This window comes from Acanthochromis polyacanthus, chromosome 1, assembly GCF_021347895.1.
Source record: "Acanthochromis polyacanthus isolate Apoly-LR-REF ecotype Palm Island chromosome 1, KAUST_Apoly_ChrSc, whole genome shotgun sequence".
Taxonomy (NCBI): domain Eukaryota; kingdom Metazoa; phylum Chordata; class Actinopteri; family Pomacentridae; genus Acanthochromis; species Acanthochromis polyacanthus.
Window position 1 is genome coordinate 40,062,015 of NC_067113.1, and position 27,048 is coordinate 40,089,062.

A 27,048-nucleotide genomic window follows, 5' to 3' on the forward strand; every position below is an offset into this window, starting at 1 on the left:
TGACAAAAATGAGACGCAAAACAACAAAAACGAGACACACAAAACGACAAAAATGTGACGCAAAATGAGAAAGGCCAAACACAAAACAGCAGAAAAAAAAGACAGAATTTGGCAAAAACAAGACATAAAACGACAACAACGAGACACAAAACTGTCTGAGCAGATGACTGACAGTATATGGAAACAGTTTAGCTTTTATACAGGCACAGGAAAACATTGCTGAAAATGACCTGTAATTACTGTATTGTGACATATTTTTACCCTAAACAGCTCTGTCAATCACTTTTAATCTTCCATTATTATTAAATAACAACATGGACTCGTCTCCACTACACCCTTAGATCCAAATCCAACATTTCCTGTTGACAGATTTCTTTTTTCTCATCCCTACTTTCTGTTTTGTCCCTCAGGTCTCTGGAGCAGAGGGTGAATGAGAACAGCAGTAAAGTGATAGAGCTGGAGCGAACGGTCAACGAGACCTCCTGAGATCACCATCAACACCCCCACCATGACCTCTCCCCTTCTGGAGCGTGGTTCAGTGTCCTAGTTTTACGCCATCTCTGCTTAATCAGACACACTGTAATGGTAGAAATATTAATAATAATAATGATGATAATAATAATAATATAACAAAATGGGCACTGGCGGCCCTAATTTCTGAAGTAAAGTTGCACTGAATAGTTTTCTCGATGAGTCAACTTACCTGGTTTAGGTGTTGAAAATTCACACTGAGATAATTTCAAACGGATCGAGTGAATAATGTAGCGCGGCATTTATTCCCATGGAAATTCTATTAAAGTATGACGTGAGGCTTTTTGCAGGACACTGATGAGGACTTCTGTATTTATAGAGACCGTTTTTTTGGTTGTTTTTCAAGAATTATTGCTCTTTGTAGCTATTAATATTTTTATTTCATTCTAGTAATGCATACATCCCTTTTTGATACTTGTTTGTGTTCATACTGTATTTAGTGTTTTTATTTTATTGGACTCTCTTTTATATATTGTTTGTTGTTTTCACGCATCGAGGGGCTTAGCTCGGGGTTCCTGCGCTCATTTGGAAAATCTGACTGAATATTTTTACATGCCAAAGTGTTCATATCGGCTGCAAAAGAATAAAAAATATTGTTTGGGTTTGATGGAAATAATGTAGAATTACTGGCATTTTACAACATCACATTTAGGATGTTTATCAGCTGCATTAGCGTTCATATCTTCCAGTTTCAAGGTAAATACTGACTGAAATTGGAAAATCTAAACCCAAAATGGATAAGTTTCTTCCATATGAGTTCCTATTTGGCATGTGGGGACCCTTTTAGCTCGCTAGCTCGCAAGCTTTACATCTATGTGTTTTCTCTGTTTATCTATGTGCAAGCCAAAAGTCAATACATGACACTGCAAAACTATTATATTCTGGACTCTCTGATGGGTTATATCGGTCTATTTGAACACCAAATAACAAGATATGAATGAGAAGATTGATACCTGCGTGCTAAACATGAAGCTACAGCCAGCAGGTGGCTAGCCTAGCCTAGCATAATGACGGAGGGAAGCAGCTGGTGTGTTTTTGTCCAAAACTAAAAAAACAAGCAGCTGTAAAACTCACTGTTTAACAAATTCTGTACATTAACGTGCTAATGTGTTAATTTGTAGGCTTTGGAGGTGCTGGAGATAATTTTTTATTGCTAACCAGAGTCAGGCTCGCTGTTATGTCCAGTCTTTATGTTAAGCTAAACTAGCCTAGCCTAGCGTAACGACTGAGGGAAGCTGCTGGTGTGTTCTTGTCCAAAACTAAACAAAAAGCTGTTATCAGCACCTGTAATTAACAAATTATATACATTAATGTGTTAATTTGTAAGTTTTGGAGGCGCTGGAAATGATTTTTTTTTTCTACCAGACAGAGTCAGGGTAACTGTTATTTCCATTCTTTATGTTAAGCTAAACTATCCTAGCCTAGCATAATGATGGAGAGAAGCAGCTGGTGTGTTTTTGTACAAAACTAAACAAAAAAGCAGCTGTAAAACTCACTATTTAACAAATTATAATGTGTTAATTTGTAGGCTTTAGAGGTCCTTGAGATAGTTTTTTATTGCTAGCCACAGTTAAGCTAGCTGTTATTTCCAGTCTTATTGCTAAGCTGAACTCGCCGCTTCATGTGTACAGTGTAGGCATTGTGTGCTGTCAGTCTTCTCATTGTCTTCTGACCTTGAAAACAGGTAAAATGTTTCCCAAAATGTCAAATATAGGCCTTTAATCCAGTGATCTTTGCCTTGCACACTTCAGCTGTTAGCAGTCTTCCTCTGTTATTTTTCCAGCATTTGCCAAAAATATTTTTTTCTCCCAGAAATAGAAAACAAAACTGTCTCTTTTTGTAAATGTGAGTTGTTATTAAGTAAGAAAGTCTAAATGTGTCTGGGATCTGTAGTTTATGAACCAATCCATAGTTCATTATGGCTCTATTTTGGATTCTGTGCTGTTGGTAAATTATGAACGCAAGATGCCTTAAAATTTTTGACTCTCTTTGGGGTTTAGTTTGTTCTTGTTCTTAACTGTCCACTTCAAGTGTATCACAGATGGAGTTTTACATGTCTGAGCTTTATTGAAACATGTTCTACAAGCAGTCAGCTGTTTGATGACATACATACAATTGTGGAATTGTTTCGTTAGCAGCTGAAGGTAAATAAAATTGCCAACAAAAACTGTTGACTAGACTAGAAAACAACATTTGTACTTAGGTGTCATGTGTTTAAAGCTTTGCAGATCAGTGGATTTAACATCAAAGATTTACTGTCAAGTCTGTTTCTTGATAGGATGCATTGACAATAGCATTTTTACCATATATTCCTCACTGTGAAGCTGTAAGATCATAGGAAACACAAGATAAACATGCTGATTTTATTTAGATTCTTTTTTAAATGAAAAATTCTTCTCTAGTTCCACCTGAAACTGTCAGCCAGAGGAAAGAATTTTTCAGATCACATTTCATTTCTTTGCTCCTGTGTAAAGGCAGCCTGGAAGAGGCTTTCTGTCTTCTTGCTTTCAAATAAATATTAAGTATTTTCCTTAGTAAAAGCAGCAAAAAACATTGTGAGTGTGTCGGTTTTTGTGGTAAATTGTCGACGTTTATGATCTAGTTTACTTTTAAAGGTTGCCTTCTTTATTTTATGATAAGAGATGATAGTCTCCTTACCTCAGCCAGTTTTATTTTACATTTTTTCAAGTTTTAGTATGTTGTTGAAGCAGTTTTGTCTGATTTATATTTTTATTTCCAGCTAAAAGTAATTTAAAAGCCACCAAATTATCATTTGGATGTATTCTGGATGGAACATTTGAGATGTATCCTACAGTTATTCAAAAGATTGCTCTATATTAGCTACAGTTGCTCTGAAATGAGCTGAAGTTGCTCCATATTAGTTAAACTTGCTCTATATTAGTTACAGTTGCTCTACATTAGAGTTGCAAATACTGGCTTAACATTGATTCAGTCAAAAAATGTGGACTAAGAAACTTTTTCTCGGCCTTTTTATCTCATGATGTTGACTTAGTAGGTCAACATTTTGATTTAGTATTTCATCATTTTGCCTTTTTAATATTGAGCCAGTAACAAAAAGTGGACTGCTTTTCTCAGAAGTCAAGAGTTGAACTTTCTATCCCACAATATTGACTTAATAATATGATTTCAACATGAAGGTTTAGTATCTCATAATTTAATATTTTGGGTTAGAATGTAATAATTTTGACATATGAAGTCAACATTTGACTTAGTATCTTTAGACTTTTAGACACAATGTTGGTTAAATATTGACCCAGTTTCAAAATGTAGACTTCTCTTAATTTAGCATTTTAATTGAGAACTTAGTGATAATTTTCACTTAATATCTCCTAGCAGTTAACAATACTGACGCAAGAGCTAAATGTGTGTTGTGGTATCTCATAAGTAAGTATTTGGATTATTATCTCCTAATTTCGTCTTCCTAAGTCAATAAATTGAGTGGGTATTTTAGATTCTAACTTAGCACCTCCTAACACTGACTTGCTATCTTCTAATTTTAACCATCTTATTTATCCAGGTGGAAAAAATCTCCCACACCCTCCATCTTTTGCTCACATCAGCCCAAAAACAATGCACTGACTGTGAGCAAAGATGAAAGGCTTTTTGTTCCATTTATAATTAACACGCTGAGAGCTTGAAACTTCTACAATCCAGAATCAGAGAACGGAGCTCCTTGATGTTTGTTCTGACTCTCTGCTGCTGGTGTTTCATCACGTATTTTACAGTCAGCTCTTTGATTTCTATTGATTTTGTAACAACACGATGCACCATCATTGTGTGTTCTGAGCTGTTGTGAAGCTGTGGGACTGAGTGTTGTCTTCTGACTGAGTGTTGTCTTCGTGTTGTCTTCTGACTGTGTTGTCTTCTGACTGAGTGTTGTCTTCGTGTTGTCTTCGTGTTGTCTTCTGACTGAGTGTTGTCTTCTGACTGAGTGTTGTCTTCTGACTGCGTGTTGTCTTCTGACTGCGTGTTGTCTTCTGACTGTGTGTTGTCTTCGTGTTGTCTTCTGACTGAGTGTTGTCTTCTGACTGAGTGTTGTCTTCTGACTGCGTGTTGTCTTCTGACTGCGTGTTGTCTTCTGACTGTGTGTTGTCTTCTGACTGTGTGTTGTCTTCTGACTGAGTGTTGTCTTCGTGTTGTCTTCTGACTGAGTGTTGTCTTCGTGTTGTCTTCTGACTGCGTGTTGTCTTCTGACTGTGTGTTGTCTTCGTGTTGTCTTCTGACTGAGTGTTGTCTTCGTGTTGTCTTCTGACTGAGTGTTGTCTTCGTGTTGTCTTCTGACTGCGTGTTGTCTTCTGACTGTGTGTTGTCTTCGTGTTGTCTTCTGACTGTGTTGTCTTCTGACTGCGTGTTGTCTTCTGACTGAGTGTTGTCTTCGTGTTGTCTTCTGACTGCGTGTTGTCTTCTGACTGAGTGTTGTCTTCGTGTTGTCTTCTGACTGCGTGTTGTCTTCTGACTGCGTGTTGTCTTCGTGTTGTCTTCTGACTGCGTGTTGTCTTCTGACTGAGTGTTGTCTTCTGACTGTGTGTTGTCTTCGTGTTGTCTTCTGACTGCGTGTTGTCTTCGTGTTGTCTTCTGACTGTGTTGTCTTCTGACTGCGTGTTGTCTTCTGACTGAGTGTTGTCTTCGTGTTGTCTTCTGACTGCGTGTTGTCTTCTGACTGAGTGTTGTCTTCGTGTTGTCTTCTGACTGTGTTGTCTTCTGACTGCGTGTTGTCTTCTGACTGCGTGTTGTCTTCTGACTGCGTGTTGTCTTCTGACTGAGTGTTGTCTTCGTGTTGTCTTCTGACTGCGTGTTGTCTTCTGACTGAGTGTTGTCTTCGTGTTGTCTTCTGACTGCGTGTTGTCTTCTGACTGAGTGTTGTCTTCTGACTGCGTGTTGTCTTCTGACTGTGTGTTGTCTTCGTGTTGTCTTCTGACTGTGTTGTCTTCTGACTGAGTGTTGTCTTCGTGTTGTCTTCTGACTGCGTGTTGTCTTCTGACTGAGTGTTGTCTTCTGACTGCGTGTTGTCTTCTGACTGTGTGTTGTCTTCGTGTTGTCTTCTGACTGTGTTGTCTTCTGACTGCGTGTTGTCTTCTGACTGAGTGTTGTCTTCGTGTTGTCTTCTGACTGCGTGTTGTCTTCTGACTGAGTGTTGTCTTCGTGTTGTCTTCTGACTGTGTTGTCTTCTGACTGCGTGTTGTCTTCTGACTGTGTGTTGTCTTCTGACTGCGTGTTGTCTTCTGACTGAGTGTTGTCTTCGTGTTGTCTTCTGACTGTGTGTTGTCTTCGTGTTGTCTTCTGACTGTGTGTTGTCTTCTGACTGCGTGTTGTCTTCTGACTGTGTGTTGTCTTCTGACTGCGTGTTGTCTTCTGACTGCGTGTTGTCTTCTGACTGTGTGTTGTCTTCTGACTGCGTGTTGTCTTCTGACTGTGTGTTGTCTTCTGACTGCGTGTTGTCTTCTGACTGTGTGTTGTCTTCTGACTGAGTGTTGTCTTCGTGTTGTCTTCTGACTGCGTGTTGTCTTCTGACTGCGTGTTGTCTTCTGACTGAGTGTTGTCTTCTGACTGAGTGTTGTCTTTTGACTGTGTGTTGTCTTCTGACTGAGTGTTGTCTTCGTGTTGTCTTCTGACTGAGTGTTGTCTTCTGACTGTGTGTTGTCTTCTGACTGAGTGTTGTCTTCTGACTGTGTGTTGTCTTCTGACTGCGTGTTGTCTTCTGACTGCGTGTTGTCTTCTGACTGAGTGTTGTCTTCGTGTTGTCTTCTGACTGCGTGTTGTCTTCTGACTGAGTGTTGTCTTCTGACTGAGTGTTGTCTTCTGACTGTGTGTTGTCTTCTGACTGAGTGTTGTCTTCGTGTTGTCTTCTGACTGCGTGTTGTCTTCTGACTGCGTGTTGTCTTCTGACTGCGTGTTGTCTTCTGACTGAGTGTTGTCTTCTGACTGCGTGTTGTCTTCTGACTGCGTGTTGTCTTCTGACTGAGTGTTGTCTTCGTGTTGTCTTCTGACTGTGTGTTGTCTTCTGACTGTGTGTTGTCTTCTGACTGAGTGTTGTCTTCTGACTGCGTGTTGTCTTCTGACTGCGTGTTGTCTTCTGACTGTGTGTTGTCTTCGTGTTGTCTTCTGACTGAGTGTTGTCTTCTGACTGTGTGTTGTCTTCTGACTGAGTGTTGTCTTCGTGTTGTCTTCTGACTGTGTGTTGTCTTCTGACTGTGTGTTGTCTTCTAGCTGCGTGTTGCCTAATGACTGTGTGTTGTCTTCTGACTGTGTGTTGTCTTCTGACTGCGTGTTGTCTTCTGACTGAGTGTTGTCTTCTGACTGTGTGTTGTCTTCTGACTGTGTGTTGTCTTCGTGTTGTCTTCTGACTGAGTGTTGTCTTCTGACTGTGTGTTGTCTTCTAGCTGCGTGTTGCCTAATGACTGTGTGTTGTCTTCTGACTGTGTGTTGTCTTCTGACTGCGTGTTGTCTTCTAGCTGCGTGTTGCCTAATGACTGTGTGTTGTCTTGGCGCTGTCAGAGCAATTCTCCGTCCTCATAACGAAGCGCTGCTGCTGATCTATTTTAGGATACTCATCATGATGGAGGAGATAGAAGCTAACCATGGGACTTTCTGCTTCTCTAACACAGTCTGGCTCTAACTTAATTTGGAGTTGTAAAACAAACGCTTTGACGCTGGGAATGAATTCTAATCATCTTCTGACAGAAGATGTTTTTGTCTTCAGCAGCTAAATAAAAGTGATAATTTAAGATGATAAATGACTATTCTTCTGGCTGGAAATGGCTGATTTTTAATGGAATATCTGCATAGGGGTACAGAGGAACATTTCCAGCAACCATCACTCCTGTGTTGTAATCAGGACCGGAGTGGGACTCACTTTCAGCCCTGGACTTTCATGCCTGAGACCGGCCCACTTTAGATCACGACCTATTACTATTAAAATCACATAATTCTAGCCTTGTCTTGTAATTCAGCGTGTTTTTCTAAAATATTTCCAGTTCAGTGCAGTAAGGGTTTCTTCACAATGAGGATTTATTCCAACATGAGTGCACATCTCCAACATTGTTCTTTACAACAATGTCAGAATCAATATTCTGTTCAAATAAGTGTTCAAGGATATCCAAACCTTAAACATGAAATAAAAGAAAAATAAAAATATTACATTTAAAAAATAAAATAAACGGTGTTGCACTTTCTAATAACACTATCATCTCTTTTTCCTCTGCAAGGAAACGGTTCCATCACAACTTAAATTTCACAGATATGAGAACATCAGTTAAAGGGCTGATCTCCAACACTGTTCTTTACAACATCACAATGTCCTTTTTTGCAATATCAAATATCAAGCAGATTAGTGTTGACAGATATCTAATCCTCATGAATAAACAATAATTATTGCACTGTTGTCTGCAAGTTTGTTATTCACAGTATAACATAACTTTCTAATGAAAATTTAAAAATGCTTTGATTTTCATTTTATATTTACAATAACAAGAAAATAAAATCAGTAAGAGACGGTAACGAAAAAAGGTCAGTTTTTATCATTTTCTGAGACCGTAAGTGGTCATCATCAAGTGTGGAGCCAAACAGAGTACGGTGCATAGACTGGATATATATTATTTTGTTAGTTTTCATGGTCAGAATGAGACATCAGGTGGCCGATCTTAAAATAAATCAATATTGATTTTTTATAGAGCGTTAAAGTTTTGTGAAGTCAGGGGACGGGGGCAACAAAAATGCTACACAAACCAACGAATATGATTACTTCGATGCATTCGATTAGCTTCTTTATGTTTATTTTTCTCTGATTTTGTTCAAAGCAGAAGACACGGCTGAATGTCCGAGCAGAGCTTCCTACCAGTTGCTTCTTTGTTTATCTGTAAAACAAGGCGATCAGGTGATCCATACGTTACCAAATATCCCCCAGATATGGTTTCAGCAATATGAACACCTACAAATATAACTACCGTTATTGTCAGTGTATGTTCATCTAAAATCACAACATAATGTCAGGAGAAGCAGAACGTAGGTGTAGAAAGGTCAGAAGTAAAGCAGCAGATTGTATTTAGTTCAGCAGGATTTATCATCTCTTGTTACTGTAATGATCTTATCACAGTGTGTGTGTATCACTAAGTGTTCTTGGAAAGACAAATGCTTTTGTTTTTAATTATGAGCTCCAGTCACTTCAGATGACATCCAGGCATATCTACACACAGAGTGTAACTTCAGCTTCAGCTGCACACTGATTGAATACACTTTCTGCAGTGAATGAATGAACATGGTAGGCGTAAAGTTGGAAAGATTTTAACAGATACGGACTTCCGTCATCAATAATTCATTAAATATACGTTGTCAAAACATAAATGATGCCTCGAAAGGTAGACAATGTGCTACAAGCCCAAAAGTCACTGCCTTTAACCGACTAAAAATGAAGCGGTCTGTAAGTGTGCTCTTACAGGTGAGCAGGGTTATGGTACCACATTAAAGCTTCTATATGCAGCATTTAGAACCACTGGATGTCCTCAGGCTTTCAGCATCTCCAAACAAAACAAACCTCCCCTTTCCAGTTTGAGCAAAACCTTGAGAATAAATGAGCTGAAAGCAACACAGGCTGCACCACCATTAACCAGGAATAATGTTATTATGGACGTGTCTCAAAGACGTTCATTATGTCTTCCTGTTAGTGCAGCAGCCGGCTGATTGCGGGCAGCCGGGGCACCTGCGGCGCGCCCAGCCAAGTGGCCTGCCACGCCCGCACGGCCATGGCGTGGTGGCGGCGACCACCCCGGGTGAGGCCACCCTCAACGCAAGAAGATCCCCAGTTCAAATCCCGGGCTGGGCCTGGGATCTTTCTGCATGGAGTTTGCATGTTAGTTGCATAGAGCAACTTTAAATACGATAGAGCAACTTTAGCCAATATAGACCAACTTTAGCAAATATAGAGCAACGTTTAATACAATAGAGCAACTTTAGCTAATATACAGCAACTTTAACTAATGTAGAGCAACTTTTACTAATATATAACAACTTTAACTAATACAGAGCAACTTTAGCTAAGATAGAGCAACTTAAACTTCTTTAGAGCAACTTTCCATAATATAGAACAACTTTAACTAATATATCGATAGTGGTCTGAGGTCTAAATCATGTCCAGGCCTGTCCAGAGGCTTCATCACCCTGGTTGTCCTGACTAGAACACATCCAGGCAGCAGACTGGGTCGATACTGCGTCTTCTGTTTCATCTTTGAGGTTGGCTGCGGTACTAATGGATCCGTTTCACACAGCAGTGTTTATTTCTTCTGGGGATTTCCCTGGAAATCAGACGTCGTCCAGAGAGGGAGGCTGGCTGCCGACAGAAACCGGATGGGTAAGCAGGCTGGTTTTGTTGTTGCTCGTTAATCAACCGAGGCTCGTGTTACTAAGAGAATGAGTATTTCAATACGATGGTTTTATGTTAGAGGTCTGACAGATAGCCTGCACAATGGCTTTGTGAGGAATACTTTCCAATGAGGAACTCACAATTGATAGCAGATTTTATTATGTATCGAATCCTAAAATGTATATTTTAAAGCCATTATTTTTATTTTATTGTGTCATTATTGCTGTTTCCAGTCCTGAAACCAACATGGCCGCCTATAACCAAACACCACATGGCATTTTAGAGAAAGATTCTTCTAAATATTATAAATACAATTGAGTAAAATTGAAGTTATTTATAAAGATATTGTAGTAAACCTGTTGACTACTTTATATGAAGTAACTCAGAAAGCCTTGGAGTCTTCCAGTCTTTTCTTCAGGAGGAAATGACATCATGTGGAGCAGGTCATGTGATCTGGAATGAACACACTTCCTGGAGACACATAAAATGTGATTTTTCGATATCAAATTTGATATACTATTGCCAAAAAAGAAATATCTGTCATGATTATTTCAACTTAATGAAAAGAACACAATCATAACTATTTCTGAATCAGCTCATTTTATTATTGTTTAGCTCATTAGAAGGTGGTTGGTATTAAATTTGGACGTTTATTTAGTTGACATTTTTGTGGTATCCAGTCATATTTTAATGAAAACCGAGACACAAAATGACAAAAGCGAGACACAAAATGACAAAAATGAGACATGAAACAACAAAACAAGACACATAGTGACAAAAACGAGACAGAAAATGACAAAACCTAGGCAAAAAGATGACAAAATGAAACAGAAAACGACAATACCGAGACACAAAATGACAAAATGAGACACTAAATGACAAAGACAAGACATAAAATGACAAAATGAGACACAAAACAACAAAAATCAAGACACAAAATGACAACAACAAGACACAAAATGACAACAAGACACATGGTGACAAAAACGAGACACAAAATGACAAACCTAGGCAAAAAATGACAAAATGAAACAGAAAACGACAATACCGAGACACTAAATGACAAAACAAGACAGAAAACGACAAAATGAAACACAAAACAATGAAAATCAAGACACAAAATGAGAAAAACGAGCCACTAAAGGACAAAAACAAAACAAAAAACATCAGTTTTAAAAAAACTTTTATTAAAAATGTATGCAAGATATATCTAACGGACTTCAAAAGTACCTCAAATAGAAAATGAGCTTGTTAGAGCAGATTTGTTGCAGTGGACTGTATTAGATTATATCCTAAAGGTGTGACTAATGAAGTGTTCACTCTGTTTCAGGTATAGAGCACTCATCCAGACCAAAGTAATGGATGAAAGGATATGATGAACATTCAGTGTTTCAGGGAATACAGACAGATGCTTCACCGCAGCAGAAAAAACAAGGGTCGTTTGAGGTCAGCGGTGATTTAAATGAGCCTGATGGTCAAGAGCAGCGGAACAGAAAAAGAGGCCGACAGATGTGGCCTGAAGTTTCCCGGGCAGAGATACGGTGAAGTGTGGCGAGAGGAGTGTAACGAGGAGGTAGGACATCATGACGGAGCATATGGGCCGTGAGTGTGATTAGTCTGTCAGAGTGAGACGCTGACAGCCTGCGTGTGTTCAGAGTGTGTGTTCACCCTCTGCCCTACTTTCTACTGATGATGCTGCAGAAAGGGAGAGGGGAATATCCCACAATGCCACGCTGCTCATCCTCTGGGCCGGATGGATGAAGGATGGATGGATGATGGATGTATTTTGGATGGATGGATGATGGATGGATGGATAATGGATGTATTATGGATGGATGGATGATGGATGTCTTATGGATGGATGGATGATGGATGTATTATGGATGGATGGATGATGGATGGATGGATGATGGATGGATAATGGATGGATGATGGATGGATGGATAAAGAATGAATAATGGATGGATGACAGATAATGGATGAATAAATGACGGATGGATGATGTATGGATGGATGGATGGATGCATGATTGATGTATTATGGATGATGGATGGATGGATAATGGATGTATTATGGGTGGATGGATGATGGATGGATAATGGATGTATTATGGATGGTTAAATGATGGATGGATGATGGATGGATAAAGAATGAATAATGGATGGATGACAGATGATGGATGAATAAATGACGGATGGATGATGTATGGATGGATGGATGATGGATGTATTATGGATGATGGATGGATGGATAATGGATGTATTATGGGTGGATGGATGATGGATGGATGGATAATGGATGTATTATGGATGAATGGATGATGGATGGATGATGGATGGATGGATAATGGATGTATTATGGATGGATAAATGATGGATGGATGATGGATGTATTATGGATGGATGGATGATGGATGTATTATGGATGGATGGATGGATAATCGATGTATTATGGATGAATGTATTATGGATGGATAATGGATGGATGATGGATGGATAAAGAATGAATAATGGATGGATGACAGATGATGGATGAATAAATGACGGATGGATGATGTATGGATGGATGGATGGATGATGGATGTATTATGGATGGATGGATGGATGATGGATGTATTATGGATGGATAATGGATGGATGACAGATGATGGATGGATGGATGATGGATGGATGAATAAATGATGGATGGATGATGGATGGATGGATGGATGATGGATGTATTACGGATGGATAATGGATGGATGATGGATGGATAAAGAATGAATAATGGATGGATGACAGATGATGGATGAATAATGATGGATGGATGATGGATGGATGGATGGATGCATGATGGATGGATGGATGGATAAATGATGTATGGATGGTTGATGGATGGGTGACAGATGGATGGATGGATGATGATGGATGGATTGATGACAGATGGATGGATGGATGATGGATGGATGAATGATGGATGGATGGAGGCTGCAGATAGTTGAGGTCTTCACATTCTCAACCAGTTTGTTGTCACCACGATCACAGCAGCTCAGTTTTTAAACCTGTATCAAGTCACCAAGCATCAAATATTCCACTTCCTGTCATGCATTTAGAAATAAAATGTTTAGGCTGTTTTTAGTTGTGGTCATAAGGCCTACAGTGAAACTCACTTTGATAAACTTGTTTTTATGAGAGGTGTACTTTTAGCTTGATTTACTTTTCGAGTTCTATTTTGCATTGTGTTCAAAACAACAAAAATGAGACACAAAATGAAAAAAACAAGACAGGAAATGACAAAACAAGATTTGATATATCTCCACTTTGAGCTCCAAATATTGTCTTTTATTAACTGTTGAAAAACACCTGAGCAACAAATTAAGTTCATGAATGTGTTTTGAAAAGATGATAAATTGTAAAAACAAAAAACAAACAAAAATAATGTCGGCCCATTTCTGATAAAATTGAAAACCTTGGTATTGGTCGGCAAGCTAAAGAATACATGATTTCGGGTCACAATCATGCGATCGTAGGCAAGCAGCTGACATAATTTGTTGTTATGGTTACAGTGATGGCATGCCGCTATCTGGCAATGATACAGACATCTTTAACAAATCCATGGATCCAGACTATAAGATGCATCACTGCCAAAGTCTGATCACTTGGTCCTTGTGTCATTTCTGACCTTATGTGAAAATTTCATCCAAATCCGTTGGTCCGTTTTTGAGTAACGTTGCTGACAGACAGACAAACCAACTATGAGGTATTAAGTCAAAATGCTATCGTATGCAATTTTAAGTCCACGTATTAATACCGAGTCAATATTATTAGGTCAACGTTGTGTGATGCCAAGTCACCAGATTACCAGTTTATACCGGTGGCAGTTACAGCTGCAATGATTAATCTATGAATTAAATGTCAACCATTAATGGCCAACTATCAAAATAAATCAACATTAAAAAAAAGTTTACACCTGTACCAGTTACCAGCTGCAACAATTAATCTATTAACCAATTAACATTTAAACATTTATGTAGTGGGTCTGAGCTATTTTTATTAAGAAATAAAGTCTAAATTCTCTGATTTCCATGTCATAAAGTTGAATTTTTTATTTATTTTTTGGTTGAGATTGTGTTGGGATCTAGGAAACACTGATATTTTTCATCACTGTTTGACTTTTTAAAAAATTCAAACAACTAATCGACTGATCCATTTTTTTTAAATCCCTTGTATTTTATTTTGAAGGCGGACGTCCAACCTCCGCCTGGGTGACGTACGCAGCTTGACGTAGCTCCCGCGCTGTTGGTCAGAAGGGCTCGTGAGTGCAGTTCGGTCTGTTGTCCAGGCGGCTGCCGTACCTGGCCGCGGTATATAAAGATAGTCTACGGCCGGAAACCTCAACGGTCGCCGCTCACTGCTCGGTTCAAAACCCCCCGCAAACATTTCACTTCTACCCCCGACACCGGCATCCGCGTCCCCCGCACAAGCCGGGGCAGAGGGGGGTCCAGCGCGGGGCGAGACAGCCGAGGACCGACCAGCATGGACCCCCAAACGAAGGACCGCACCAGCCCGGCGGCGGGGGCTTCAGCGGGCGTCTGGCCTCTCTGGGAGCCGACGGGGGCGACTCCGAGTCCGGAGCCGGCTCGGAGGAGGCTGCCGTGGGCTGCTGCAGCGACACGTTCAGCAGTCTGCCCGACATGGAGCAGGACACTCTGGAGGAGAAATTAAGAGGACTGGCGTTCAGAAAGCAGACCTCGTATCGGTGAGTGGAGAGCGGGGAGGATGCTGGGACAGGATGCTGGTCGGAGGAGGATGTGTCCGGGATTTATTTATGTGTTTGTGCGGATATTCACTGACAGACATTTGAGGGTAAATACTCAAATCTGTCAGGAATGTGCCTCACGTTTGTTTTACGTTACGAGCTAATGCTATGGTGAGAATGACATGTATGCTAGCTGGAGCTTGTAAACAAACACACAGGAGGGGGAACCCAGCAGTCAGACTTCATGTTAGTTAAACCGCTACACATGCTATCACTACCGGCCTCAACGGAGCAGCAGCATTTAGTTCCTGTCGGAGATGGATCTACACAATAGTTCATGCAATATGTGTGTCGTTGTGTCGGAGCATGTGGTGGGGGAGGGGGGGGGGCAGGGAGAGAAACACTATTGATTGGAGTGTGTGTTGTGTGTGTGTGTGTTGTGTGTGAATGCCAGCAGCAGCCTGACACCCCAGTGAGACTGGCAGCTGCTGTTGATAGTGAAAACTGGCCAGAGACCAACACAGCAGTTTGGATTGTCAGATGTCACCGTCAGGAATGTGTGGCATCTATCTATCTATCTATCTATCTATCTATCTATCTATCTATCTATCTATCTATCTATCTATCTATCTATTTATAGTCCTATCTATCTATCTATCTATCTATATCTATCTATCTATCTATCTATAGTCTGTCTATCTATCTATCTATCTATCTATCTATCTATCTATCTATCGATCTATAGATCTATCTATCTATCTATCTATCTATCTATCTATCTATCTATCTATCTATCTATTTATAGTCCTATCTATCTATCTATCTATCTATCTATCTATCTATCTATCTATCTATCTATCTTTAGCTTATGTAACTTGTGTCTGATTTGAAGCAACATTTCATTGGTCCAGAGTCGCCTGAATCCAAACAGCTGCACTGAGTCTGACTGTGAATGTGCTAATTTCATTTTACTCTCCTTCTGTTTGCATTGACACTCATTTGAAGAGTATTTACAGAAATCATGTGTATGAAGTCTAAATTCCGGCTCTGTTGAGTTAATTAATTTCATTAAGCATGAAAGAATACACAGCAGCATAAATGGATCCTTTTATTCCACTAATTAACAGGACAATCAGATTAAATACGCCTCATGTAAACACGTTAGGACTGAATAATTACACCCATTTGAGGACAGAAAGGAGTCTCGTTTTGAAAAGGGCTGGTCCATTGTAATCCTGTTACAGTCTGTCCGACACATGATCATTTCTCCTGTTGATTGTTTTCTTTTTCTGCAGGATCCGTGGTCTTTTTAAACACCAATTTGTGTCTCACACACCGCAGGACATTCGCCAGAAAACCCATCGGTCTCTCACTTCTGTTGTGTCATCATTTACAGTCGGTCTCTTCTCCTGTGGGTGTTTTCCCCGGGAAGCCATCTTTGGTTAAGTGGGGTTTCCAGGAGATTGTGCTTCCTGGGGAGTGCAGCAGCTGCTTCTTCAATTTCAGAACCTCAGGAGCAGTTTGTTGTCATGAAACTGTTCCCTCATTAGAAAACAGAGCTGCTGAAATCCAAGATTCGTTAAATATCTAGGGCTGGCCCGAATAGTGGTTTCTGGCCTCCGAATATTCAGGCCCTATTAAAGACGAATATCGGAATATTCGTTCCGCCCCGTAACGTCTGACGGGGTGGGTGGGGGTTGGGTTTGTGTCGGAGAAGGTCTGAATATTTGGATCCGTTCGTCTGGTCTACCCCTGGGTCTTCGGAGGGAAGACAGTAATGCCGCATATTCGAATACGAATATTCAGATACCAAAATTAATATCCAGATACCGCCGTAGCGAACGAATATTCGGATATTCGGGATATTCGGGTCCAGCCCTATAAATATCAAGCTCTTATCGAGGAGGAAAGGCTGGAGATTTCTGTACGGCTAGCAGAAAGACATTATCTATGAGAAATCGTTTGATAGTGACAAGATATTTGCAAAAACAGATAACTCCGTTTTTATACATTTTCAGAAAACTTTTTTAATTGTTTACTTGAGTTAATATCATTCAAACTGAAGTTGAGTGGATTTGAATCAGTAGAAGAATACATGACAAAATAAATTATTAGTGTTATTATTGTTATCTTAAGTAAACAAACAAAATAAGCTTTCTGAAAATGTATAAAATGGAGTTATCTGTTTTTGCAAATAATCTCTTCATTTGCTTATTTGGTCACATGAAGCCAAGAAATCAGTGTTCCGTGGTTGGATCAGTCTTCAGCTGCAGATATGTTTACAGCAGAGGGCACTGAATGGAAAATATCTGAGGAGTCAAATATCAAAATTTTCAGAATTTTCACGTGGGATCCTCAATGGTGAATGTAAGTTCTCTCTAGCACAGACTGAGATTACACTAAATATCTGTGAATATTGCTCTGGCTGCTTTGTGTTTCGCGGTTTCCTGTTGTTTTTCGCAGCCCTCCTGTACTGTAAATGCTTCTGTGGAATCCCTCGTTGGATTAATTTCATTTGGAAAGAGAACATTTTTGGCTCACGTTACCGCCGTCACCGGAGTGCATTTTGCCCAGAGAAGAATGTCGAAATAATTGGCCAGATGGTTTGAAAATCCTACTTTGTGTATTGTTTACATGGTGAATGTACCGTGGGATGGAAGCCAGGATCACCTCACTTATTTTAACCGCTTAATTCACGTATTCTATGTTGTGCTTTCTCAGCTTGCTGATTGTAAGTTGGCAGTCTGGTACATTCAATTAGATAATTCTCCTTTTCTTCTAAGTGTCATTTAACATGTCTTTAGTATTCGCTCCCCTTGATCTTACTGGATAAGGCCGTGGATGAGCCGTCAGTTTCCCTTTTGGTGCAATCAGCCGTGTGGAAGAAATGGAATGAGCTGGTCAGGGAGATGGCTCGTACGAAGGTGGTTTACACAGCTTTGAAGTGGCCAACGCCAAGAAGTGAATTACCATATGTGGCGATATGAAAGGAGCTCAGAAATGATGCTGTTGAAGATCAAAGCAGCTTTTGCGTTTGTGCTATTGTGTGTTTATGGCAGCAGGAGTCACGTGTAACTTATCTGCCAGGCATTCGTCACACTTCGGTTGTGTGTGTGTGTGTTCCCAGAATGCCGTCCCTCCTTTCATCTATTCTTAGACGTCTCACCCGTCTGCCTGCATGACAGCCCTTCCTCTGTCTTAGCGTGACGTGTGCGCATCATGCCAACCGGTTAGTCAGCGCACCGGTTAGTGTGTAAGACGCCGCTTCAGTTAGCCGGTCAGTCAGGCGGCTGGACGCTCAATCTGTACGTGAGTCAGTGCCCGGTTTTAACGAGCGATTCCTGCCTATCTGCCTCAGTCAGTCGGTCACTCAGGCAGGTTTTCATTTACGCGTTTTGTGGACTATCAAGCTGTCAAGAGGTTTACTTTATCTACACTGTTGGAGCTCTTGAAATAGTTTAAACCACTACAGTTTCCACAAGCCATAAAACTGAGCCTGAGCAGAGTTCCTGCAGCGTTAGTAGTAGAGCGTCAAACTCATCTTAGTTCACGTTCCACATTCAGCCTCATATGACCTCCATGACCAGTAAAACCACGGCATAATCAGCTAGAAATAACCACAACTCCTATTTCTCCTTTGTTTTAGTGCAACACTGAAGGAATTATCTTTTCACAAAACATCATATACAACCTGAAATTTCTTACGAAAAATGAATTCAGTTTCAGTAACATTCAGCCTCAGTTTATTATTTCCACTTTACAACTTCCAGGTCACAGCTTATCTATAAAGAAACACAGGATTTAGTCACAGATATCTGGAACTGAATGAGAGAGTATTTTTACTTTATGATCAAAACGACAAAAAAACAACAACAAAACAACAGAAACAAGGCAAAATATTAGAAAAATGAGACAAAAAATGACAACAGCGAGAAACAAAATGACAAAAAATGAGACAAACGACACAAAACAAAACAAAAATGAGACAAAAAAGTTACAAAGTGACAAGAAATCAACAAATGACAAAAAATGTCCTAGCCTAGCCGTGCTAGACAACCCACGGCAACGAATTTAATTCTCTGCCAGGGTGGGTCTAGTTACCCTCCATAAGGCTCGAGGCTGGATTCTCCTAAAACTGGCCGGACGAATCACCATGAAGTCAGAAGGCGGGCGTAACTAAGTGACGACAGAGGCGCGACGATTCTGACGGAAACAACCGGCGCACAATAAACAGTTATCTTTGGACTCGGCTTTGGCCACAGCCCTTAAAGATTTGAAGCTAAAATTCAACTTGAAAGATAAACAAAGGACGGCACTGAAGTGTTTCATTGAGAAGAAAGACGTATTTGGACTTATGCCGACGGGATATGGCAAATCCTTAATATACCAGTTGGCTCCGCTGGTTGGGAAGCTAATGGGACTTAGCCATAATCCGGCGGCGATCTAGGAACTACGTCAGCCTATTCGTTGCGCTGATTGGTTGTATACCTACCCAATTGCTGTAGAGTGATTTGATAGACAACCTTTTAGCCCGCCTCCCTCCCTGTCGAGCGGTCCTAGACCCTTGTGCCTTCAGAACATGGGTCTAGCGTGGCTAGGCTAAAAAATGACAAGAGAGAGAAACAATACGACAAAAAATAGACAACACAAGAGAGACAAAAAGGAAACACGGAATGACAAAAACTTGAGACAAACAACAAAATTCTGACAAAAAACAACAAAAGCAAGACAAAATATTACAATAATGAGACACAAAACCGCAAAAGCGAGAAACAAAATGACAAAAAATGGGCAAACGACAAAAAATGACAACAGCGAGAAACAAAATGACAAAAACATGAGGTAAACGACAACAAAAGACAAACAACTGCTAAGATGAACAGACATGGGCTGTGTCCGAAATGGCATACTAACGTACTACATACTACATACTCAATGAGTATATACTGTATACTACGTACTATAAGTATGATTAGAATGCCGACCGTTCACACTGTAGTATACTACTACGTTTCCCATAATGCATTTCAAACCTCCGACGACAAAAACCAGAAGTACGGCTATCAAATATCTCGGCTGAATGCCGGCTTCAGGTCGATTTTACGCTAACAAACAGTCGCATAATTAATGTGGTAATTTCAAGCCGGCACTCCTCATGCAGTTATTAGCCAGATTATGCGAATTGTTTCAATTGTAGCTGCAGGCTACTGGAGGTAGCTGCTACTTGTTCTGTATGCAAAGCGAGCTGCTGCAACTAGCTGCTAGCATTCAGTAGCACGTTGTGAGGCGTCTGACAAATTTAAAACGTTGGACAGAAAACGCCTATTTCTCAAATCTGTGGGGTGATTAGGATGACTACTTAACCACATAAAATAAAATAAAAATCGCCCCTGTCCGGCCACATATCCCGCAGAGGCTTGCATTTCGGTGGATAGCTCGCAAAGCATTATGGGGCGGTTGAGTATGACTAGTGTGGTCACCGCGCATACTTAAAAATTTTCCGGTTATGGTATACATCCGGGTGTTTCTCGCGTACTCAATCTTTTCATACTATCTAATGTGAACGCACTACATACTTATTTTGACGTCACACTTAGTATGAGTAGTACGTTAGTATGCCATTTCGGACACAGCCAGGGAGTAACTTAAGCTAGGTTAGCACAAGTTTAGCATAAATGAAAAGCATGACCGACGCAGCGAAGTTATGACACGGCAAAGAGAGCTACACTGAAACGGGAGACATGCTGAGTCATTGTTAGTTTCACAGCGTCGTTATAAACGTACCTGTCGGCTCTACCCACTCCTGTAATGCTGCAGCTGTAGTTTACTCCTGGACGTTACTGAGGACTGAATGGAGTCAGAGCTCCATGTTTTGGACAAACGGCGCAACGACGTCATTCTACAGCATTTACTGTTTATGAGAAATTAAAAATATATCCTGTTTAATCAGCAAAACTATAAGTTCATAGTTCACAGCAGCATCACCTGAGCTCATCGTCAAACAGCTCCATCTCTGCACAGTCTTTGTGGGTCCTAATGTACTTAACGCCAACGTGTAGATTCTTACAGTATTTCCTGCAATACCCTATTAATAATGCTGCAGTTGACTAATGGCTCTGTTGGAAATAATGTATAAAATATTCAGAGCAATGGAGAGCAATATAGCTGGTGGTGGAAGCTGATGAGACATACTGGAAGACGCTGGGCCAGGCTGTGTATAAATATAAGACTGCAGTTAAGGAGCGTTTGTAGTGTTTTCAAATTGATCATGTTTTTGAACAAACGTCAGAGAAAAAGCCCAATGGGACGTCTTCAAATTGCTGCTCGGTCTTAAAGATATTAAGTTAAGTATTATATATTACAAAAATGAGACAAACGACACGAAGCGCAACAAAAAAAGAGACAAAAATATTAGACAAAAATGTTACAAAGCGCCAAAGAAATGGACAAACGACAGAAACGAGACAAGGAAAATTACACAAAGGACAAAAACATCAGACAAATGACAAAAGTCTGACAAAAAAGGCAAAAAACAAGACAAAATGACACAAAACAACAAAAATGAGACACAAAGTGACATAAAATGAGACAAACGACATATAGCAAACAAGGCAAAAAATTAGACAAAAAAGTTACAAAAACATGAGACAAATGACAAAAGTCTGACAAAAGGGCAAAAAACAAGACAGATATTACAAAAATGACACAAAACGACAAAAAAGACACAAAACGAAAAAATGAGACAAATGACATGATAGAAAACAGAGACACAAAATTAGACAAAAAAGTTACAAAAACATGAGACAAATGACAAAAGTCTGACAAAAAGGCAAAAAACAAGACAGATATTACAAAAATGACACAAAACGACAAAAAAGACACAAAACGAAAAAATGAGACAAATGACATGATAGAAAACAGAGACACAAAATTAGACAAAAAAGTTGCAAATCTACAAAAAATGGACAAATGGCAAAAGTCTGACAAAAAAAGGCAAAAAACAAGACAAAATATTACAAAAATGACACAAAACAACAACAATGAGACACAAAGTGACAAAAATGAGACAAACGACATAAAACAAAACAAACGAGAAAAAATTAGACAAAAAGTTACAAAGTCACAAAAAATGGACAAACGACAAAAATTAGACAAAAAGTGACAAAAAAAGGAAACACAAAACAACAAAAATGAGAAACAAAACAAAAAAGAGACAAAAAATTTGACAAAAAAGTTACAAAGTGACAAAAATTCCTAGTTTCACTAATTGAAGTCATTTAATGTCTTCTCTGTGATTTTTCCACTCTGAGGACCGGATTGGACCCTCTGGAGGACCGCTTTTGGCCCACGGGCCTCATGTTGGACACCTGTGACTTAGAACAATGCAGCTAGATGACTTTATTAATAACTTCCTCGAACCCAAAGTGTTGCTCTTTCAAACCAACCGACTGCCCCAGAACGCTTCTCGGCTTGTAAAACCACCAACATCAGCCGTTTGCCCGAGAGGGAGAGCACAAAGAAACAAACGCTTTGTTTCACCACCCGGCTGGCTTATCGCCTCCTTCTTGGGAAATATTTCAGAAACAAAAGTGCCACAGAACAGGATGTTGTAACGTTATCCTTCCACAGTTTACAGCCCGCTTCACAAACAACAAGAAGAGCTTGTCCACCATGTAATATATGCAGGAAAGGGTGAAAAACATGAAAAGAAATGAATGTATCTCATGTTGCTACTGCTGTGCACCACCTGCAGGGGTAAACACTGATCAAAGGCCTTCATCATCTGATGCTGCCAGAATGTAAAACTCCATTCAGCCTTCAATTAGGACAGAAAACGGAGCGCAGGGGGAGAATGGAGGGATGAAAGAGATGGTCAGAGAGGAAAAAAAGGCCAAATGTTTGATCCGGGGTCCAAGGTGTGTCCTGACTCATGAAAGAGGACGAATAAATAAACACAGACGAACAGAGGGAACTAACGGTGACACATCAGGAGGCCTTTACTTTATCCAGTGGACAACTAATACATTAAGTCGAGCTATGAAAGTTAACCGTCTTTAAAAATTAGTGAGGCGTACTAACGTGAATCAAACTTAGCACAGGGGTGTCCAACATGAGGCCCTCACAGTGCAAAAATTACAGAGAAGACATTAACTGCAGATTGTAAATTAATCAAACTATAAATGTAAAATAATTTATAGACCATGACAAGTTGTTTGGATCGTAAAGTGAAATACTAGATTGTTCTTTTGTCGTTTTGTGTCTTATTTTTGTAATAATTTGTCTTGTTTTTGTGTAATTTATTGTCTGATTTTTGTTGTTTGTCTCTTGTTTTTATTGCTTTGTAACTTTTTAGTCTAATTTTTTGTCTCTTTTTTGTTTTGTTTCACATTTTTGCTGTTTTATGTTTTCTTGTTGTCGTACTTGTGTTTTTTGTGTTTCGCTTTATTCATTATTTTTATTATTGTTTTGTGTTTTCTTGTTGTCTCGCTTGTGTTTGTCTATTTTTTGTCGTTTCGTTTCTCGCTTTTGTCATTTTTTGTCCATTTTTTGTCGCTTTCTAACTTTTCTGTCCAATTTTTTCTCTTTTTTGTTTTGTGTTGTTTGTCTCATTTTTGTCATTTTGTTTCTCATTCCTGTTGTTTTCTGTAATTTTTGGAATATTTTGTCTCGTGTTTTGCCTTTTTTGGTCTCATTTTTGTTTCGTGTTTTTGTCATTTGTGTAATTTTGTGTCCTTTGTCCATTTCTTTGTCACTCTGTAACTTTTTTATCCCCCGCCTCCACGAAGTGGAAAAGGGGGATATAGGTTTGGCGTCCGTCCGTCCGTCCGTCCGTCCGACATGAAGGGGACAGCTTTTCTCAGAAACTATTACAGCTAGGATTATGAACTTTAGTGTGTAGCTTCACACCATGGACACCTTGATCAAGTTCGAAAATGAGACCTGTGCGATTATATTTAACAGAGTTATGGCCCTTGATCACTATTTTGGATATAGACTGATAGACATCACATGTGGCGGGGGATATTGATGACCATGTCATCTTGTTGCCTCACTTTTTGTCTCTTTTTTGTTATGTTTCGTGTCGTTTGTCTAATTTTTTGCCATTTTGTTTCTCATTCCTGTCGTTTTCTGTCATTTTTGTAATATTTTGTCTCGTGTTTTGTCTTTTTGGTCTAATTTTTGTTTCATGTTTTTGTCATTTGTGTAATTTTTTGTCCTTTGCCCATTTCTTTGTCACTCTGTAACTTTTTTGCCTAACTTTTTGTCTCTTTTTTGTTATGTTTCGTGTCGTTTGTCTCATATTTTGTCGTTTTGTGCTTCCTTTTTGTCTCGCTTGTGGTTTTTTTTGTCTTATTTTTGTCGTTTTGTGTTTTGCTGACGTTTGACAGCCCTGCCTTAGGTGAAGCTGTAAAAAATAGAGAAGCCCACTAACTTGAATGAACCTTCCCTCTTGCAGAAGAATGAGGCGTTTAAGGTCCCTGATATATTTGTAGCAGTTGATGCTTTTGCTTCCTGAACATGTCCGTTTATTCAGCAGTATTAGCAGCTCTTTAAATTAGATCCACATGAAACCGTACAGCCGTGTTCGCTTCGTAGTGCAGCTTGTGTCAGACTTCATACTTACCCCGGAGCTCTTTAAAGGAACTCATGAATTTTTAACTCGGCGATCTCTCGTTTTATATAAACACCGTACGCGGGTCAGCAGCCTAAAGGGAAGAGAAGCTTCAGGTTTAGAACCCTCTGTAATGCCCCTCTACTTACAGTAATTGTGTAACAGAGCAATACATCACGGAGCGGTACAACAGTGCCGGAAGTTACATTTGAAAGACCAAAGCAGGAGAAATAGTGGTTTCATACACATGTACTGGTTCAGAGCACTCAGAGAACACAGGCTTTTCTTTTTCAGTCACTGCTTATATAGCAACAGCAGTATGTAAAGGCGCTTCATCTATAGTAGCGCTCGATTTAGACGGTTGCCAGGTCGCCATTTGCCACTAAAAACCGATTTTGGTGACCAAAAATGACAAAAAAAACACGCTGGTTAGGGGCCCAAATATTTTGATTTTTGCTGCTGACCTCCAAATCCAAGTTTCAGGGATGGCAATTTTCCGCGGATCCGCGGATTTCCACCGATTTAATTTAAATTTTGAACACTTTATTGTCGCTGATGTTAACGTCGTTAACATCTCGCGGACTCCGTCGGATCCAGAACCAGCCCAGAATGTGGTGGCGGCATCCGGAGGACAGCACCGACTGAGCCTGAGCACCGCGAACGGAAAGCACCAAGCCACCGGAGCTGTCATTTTTAACTTGGCAGGTCCGCCGGCTGCTCTCCCCGGTCACAGACTGCTCAGACTCCCCGGCTGGCTAGTTATCCCCCGCTAGCTGCTCGGCTAACACCTGCCGCTCCTCGCCGCTCATCTGCCCGGGACAAACCGCACCTGTTCCGGCTGTCAACGTCCCAGTCGCCTGCTAGGAGCTCCGGACAATGCGCTGCTCATTCGTGGGTGACTTTTCACGGCCGTGGGGGGTTTTAAGGGTTTTTACACTTTGCCCAGCGGATTAATTTTTTTGGCCACTAAAAGTTGATTTTGGCTCCTAAAAATGTCTAAATTGATGTATGTTGGTGGCCCAAAAAATGTCATTTGGGCGACCGAACCTCTCGGCCTTAAATCGAGTGCTGTATAGCAATGAGGAAAGTGTGTGTTAGCCGTGGCTGTACATCAGGGGTGTCCAACATGAGGCCCGTGGGCCAAAAGTGGTTCTCCAGAGGGTCCAATCCGGTCCTCAAAGTGTAAAAATTACAGAGAAGACATGAACTGACTTTAACTAGTAAAACTAGGAATTTAAAATCATTTCTAGACCATGACAAGTTGTTTGGATCAGAAAGTAAAATACTAGATTGTTCTTTTGTCGTTTTGTGTCTTGTTTTTGTAGTACTGTGTTTCCTTTTTGTCTCGCACGTGTTTTTTGTCTTATTTTTTTATCATTTTGTGTTTCCATGTATTCATTATTTTTGTCATTTTTGTTTTTTGTCTCGCTCGTGTTAGTCTATTTTCTGTCGTTTTGTTTCTCGATTTTGTCATTTTTTTGTCTTTTGTCCATTTTTTTGTCGAATTTTTTGTCATTTTGTTTCTCATTTTTCTAATATTTTGTCCTGTTTTTGTTGTTTGTTCTTTTTTTGTCTGACTTTTGTCGTTTGTTAAATGTTTTTGTCTTTTTTGTTTCCTTTTTGTGTCGCATGTGTTTTTTGCCTCATTTTTGTCATTTTTTGTTTGCTTTATTTGTTGTTTTTGTCTCGCTTGTGTTGTTTGTCTATTTTTTTGCCGTTTTGTTTCTTGCTTATGTAATTTTTTGTCCCCTTTTCTTTGTCATTTGTCCATTTTTGTCGTTTCGGGTGTCATTTTTGTAATATTTTCTCGTTTTTGTTGATTTTTGACTTTTTTTTGTCTGACTTTTGTCATTTTGATCATAAAGTAAAACACTACATCATTCAGTTCCAAATATCTGTGACTAAATGTTGTGTTCCTTTGTAGAATAACTGTGATCTGTAAGTTGTAATGTGGAAATGATAAACTGAGGCATAATAGGTAACTAACAGCTCCAAATTACAAAAAAAATTGTAAATATTTTCAAAAAAATGGGGAAAAATCTTCCAAAAAAAATCCTAAAAATATCTTAAGTGATTGCATATATATTAATAAAACTTCTAATATTTTCTGTAAGAACATTCACATAAAAATCAACCAAAATCCAGCGAAATTCGCTGGATTTTGGTTGATTTTTATGTGAATGTTCTTAAAGAAACATTTTTAAAATTTCTTTTTTTCACTAAAAAATGTTCAAGAATTTCCCAAAAATGTTGAAAATGTGGACATCAGAAGTTTCACTGTGAAAATATATTTTTTCCCACATTTTCAAACTTTAAAACGGGTCAATTTGACCCACAGGACGACAGGAGGGTTCAAGAAATAAAAATGAAATCCGTTCACGTTTGGCTAGTTTCCCTGTGATTCTCGGCTCTCCATTTATACTTCGGTTGTTTATTTTTCACGGATGCATATCTCTTTATCAGGTAGTTTTTCCATTTCACTCCTTATATGATCCTGTGACTTCTTTCTGCCACATTGAGGTTCAGTTTTTAGTGAGATATCTCAGTAAAAGCGCCGGATGGAGGGATCCAGCAGCAGCTCTCCATCTCCATTAGCTGCCGTGGAGTGGATGACACATAAATCAATAAGGAATGAGAGCTTTCACCTGAACCCACCTGTACGCTGCTTCGTAAACGACACGGAGACCTGCTGCTTTATGTTTTATGGCAGCAGCAGCGTTTCAGGGCTCGGTCTGTGTTAAATTCAGTGGAACGTTGGCTCAGAGTCTGGGCAGCTTAAAGACACTTATGA

General features: G+C 39.7%; 2 protein-coding genes across 3 annotated transcripts in view; both read left to right on the forward strand.

Annotated features, from left to right (window-relative positions):
- Nucleotides 1-3,085, forward strand: part of creb3l2 (cAMP responsive element binding protein 3-like 2) — a 46,822-nt gene extending 43,737 nt beyond the window's left edge. For both annotated transcript variants that reach the window (XM_022209739.2, XM_022209738.2), the window contains exon 12: nucleotides 411-3,085. In XM_022209739.2, the coding sequence (XP_022065431.2) occupies nucleotides 411-486 (76 nt within the window). In that variant the 3' untranslated portion in view covers nucleotides 487-3,085. The remainder of the gene's footprint in view (nucleotides 1-410) is intronic.
- An 11,072-nt stretch (nucleotides 3,086-14,157) lies between these two features.
- The window catches only part of dgki (diacylglycerol kinase, iota), a 113,422-nt gene continuing 100,531 nt past the window's right edge, over nucleotides 14,158-27,048 (forward strand). The window contains 2 exon segments of the mRNA XM_022209744.2: nucleotides 14,158-14,455; nucleotides 14,458-14,644. Of these exon segments, the coding sequence (XP_022065436.2) occupies nucleotides 14,422-14,455; nucleotides 14,458-14,644 (221 nt within the window). The 5' untranslated portion in view covers nucleotides 14,158-14,421.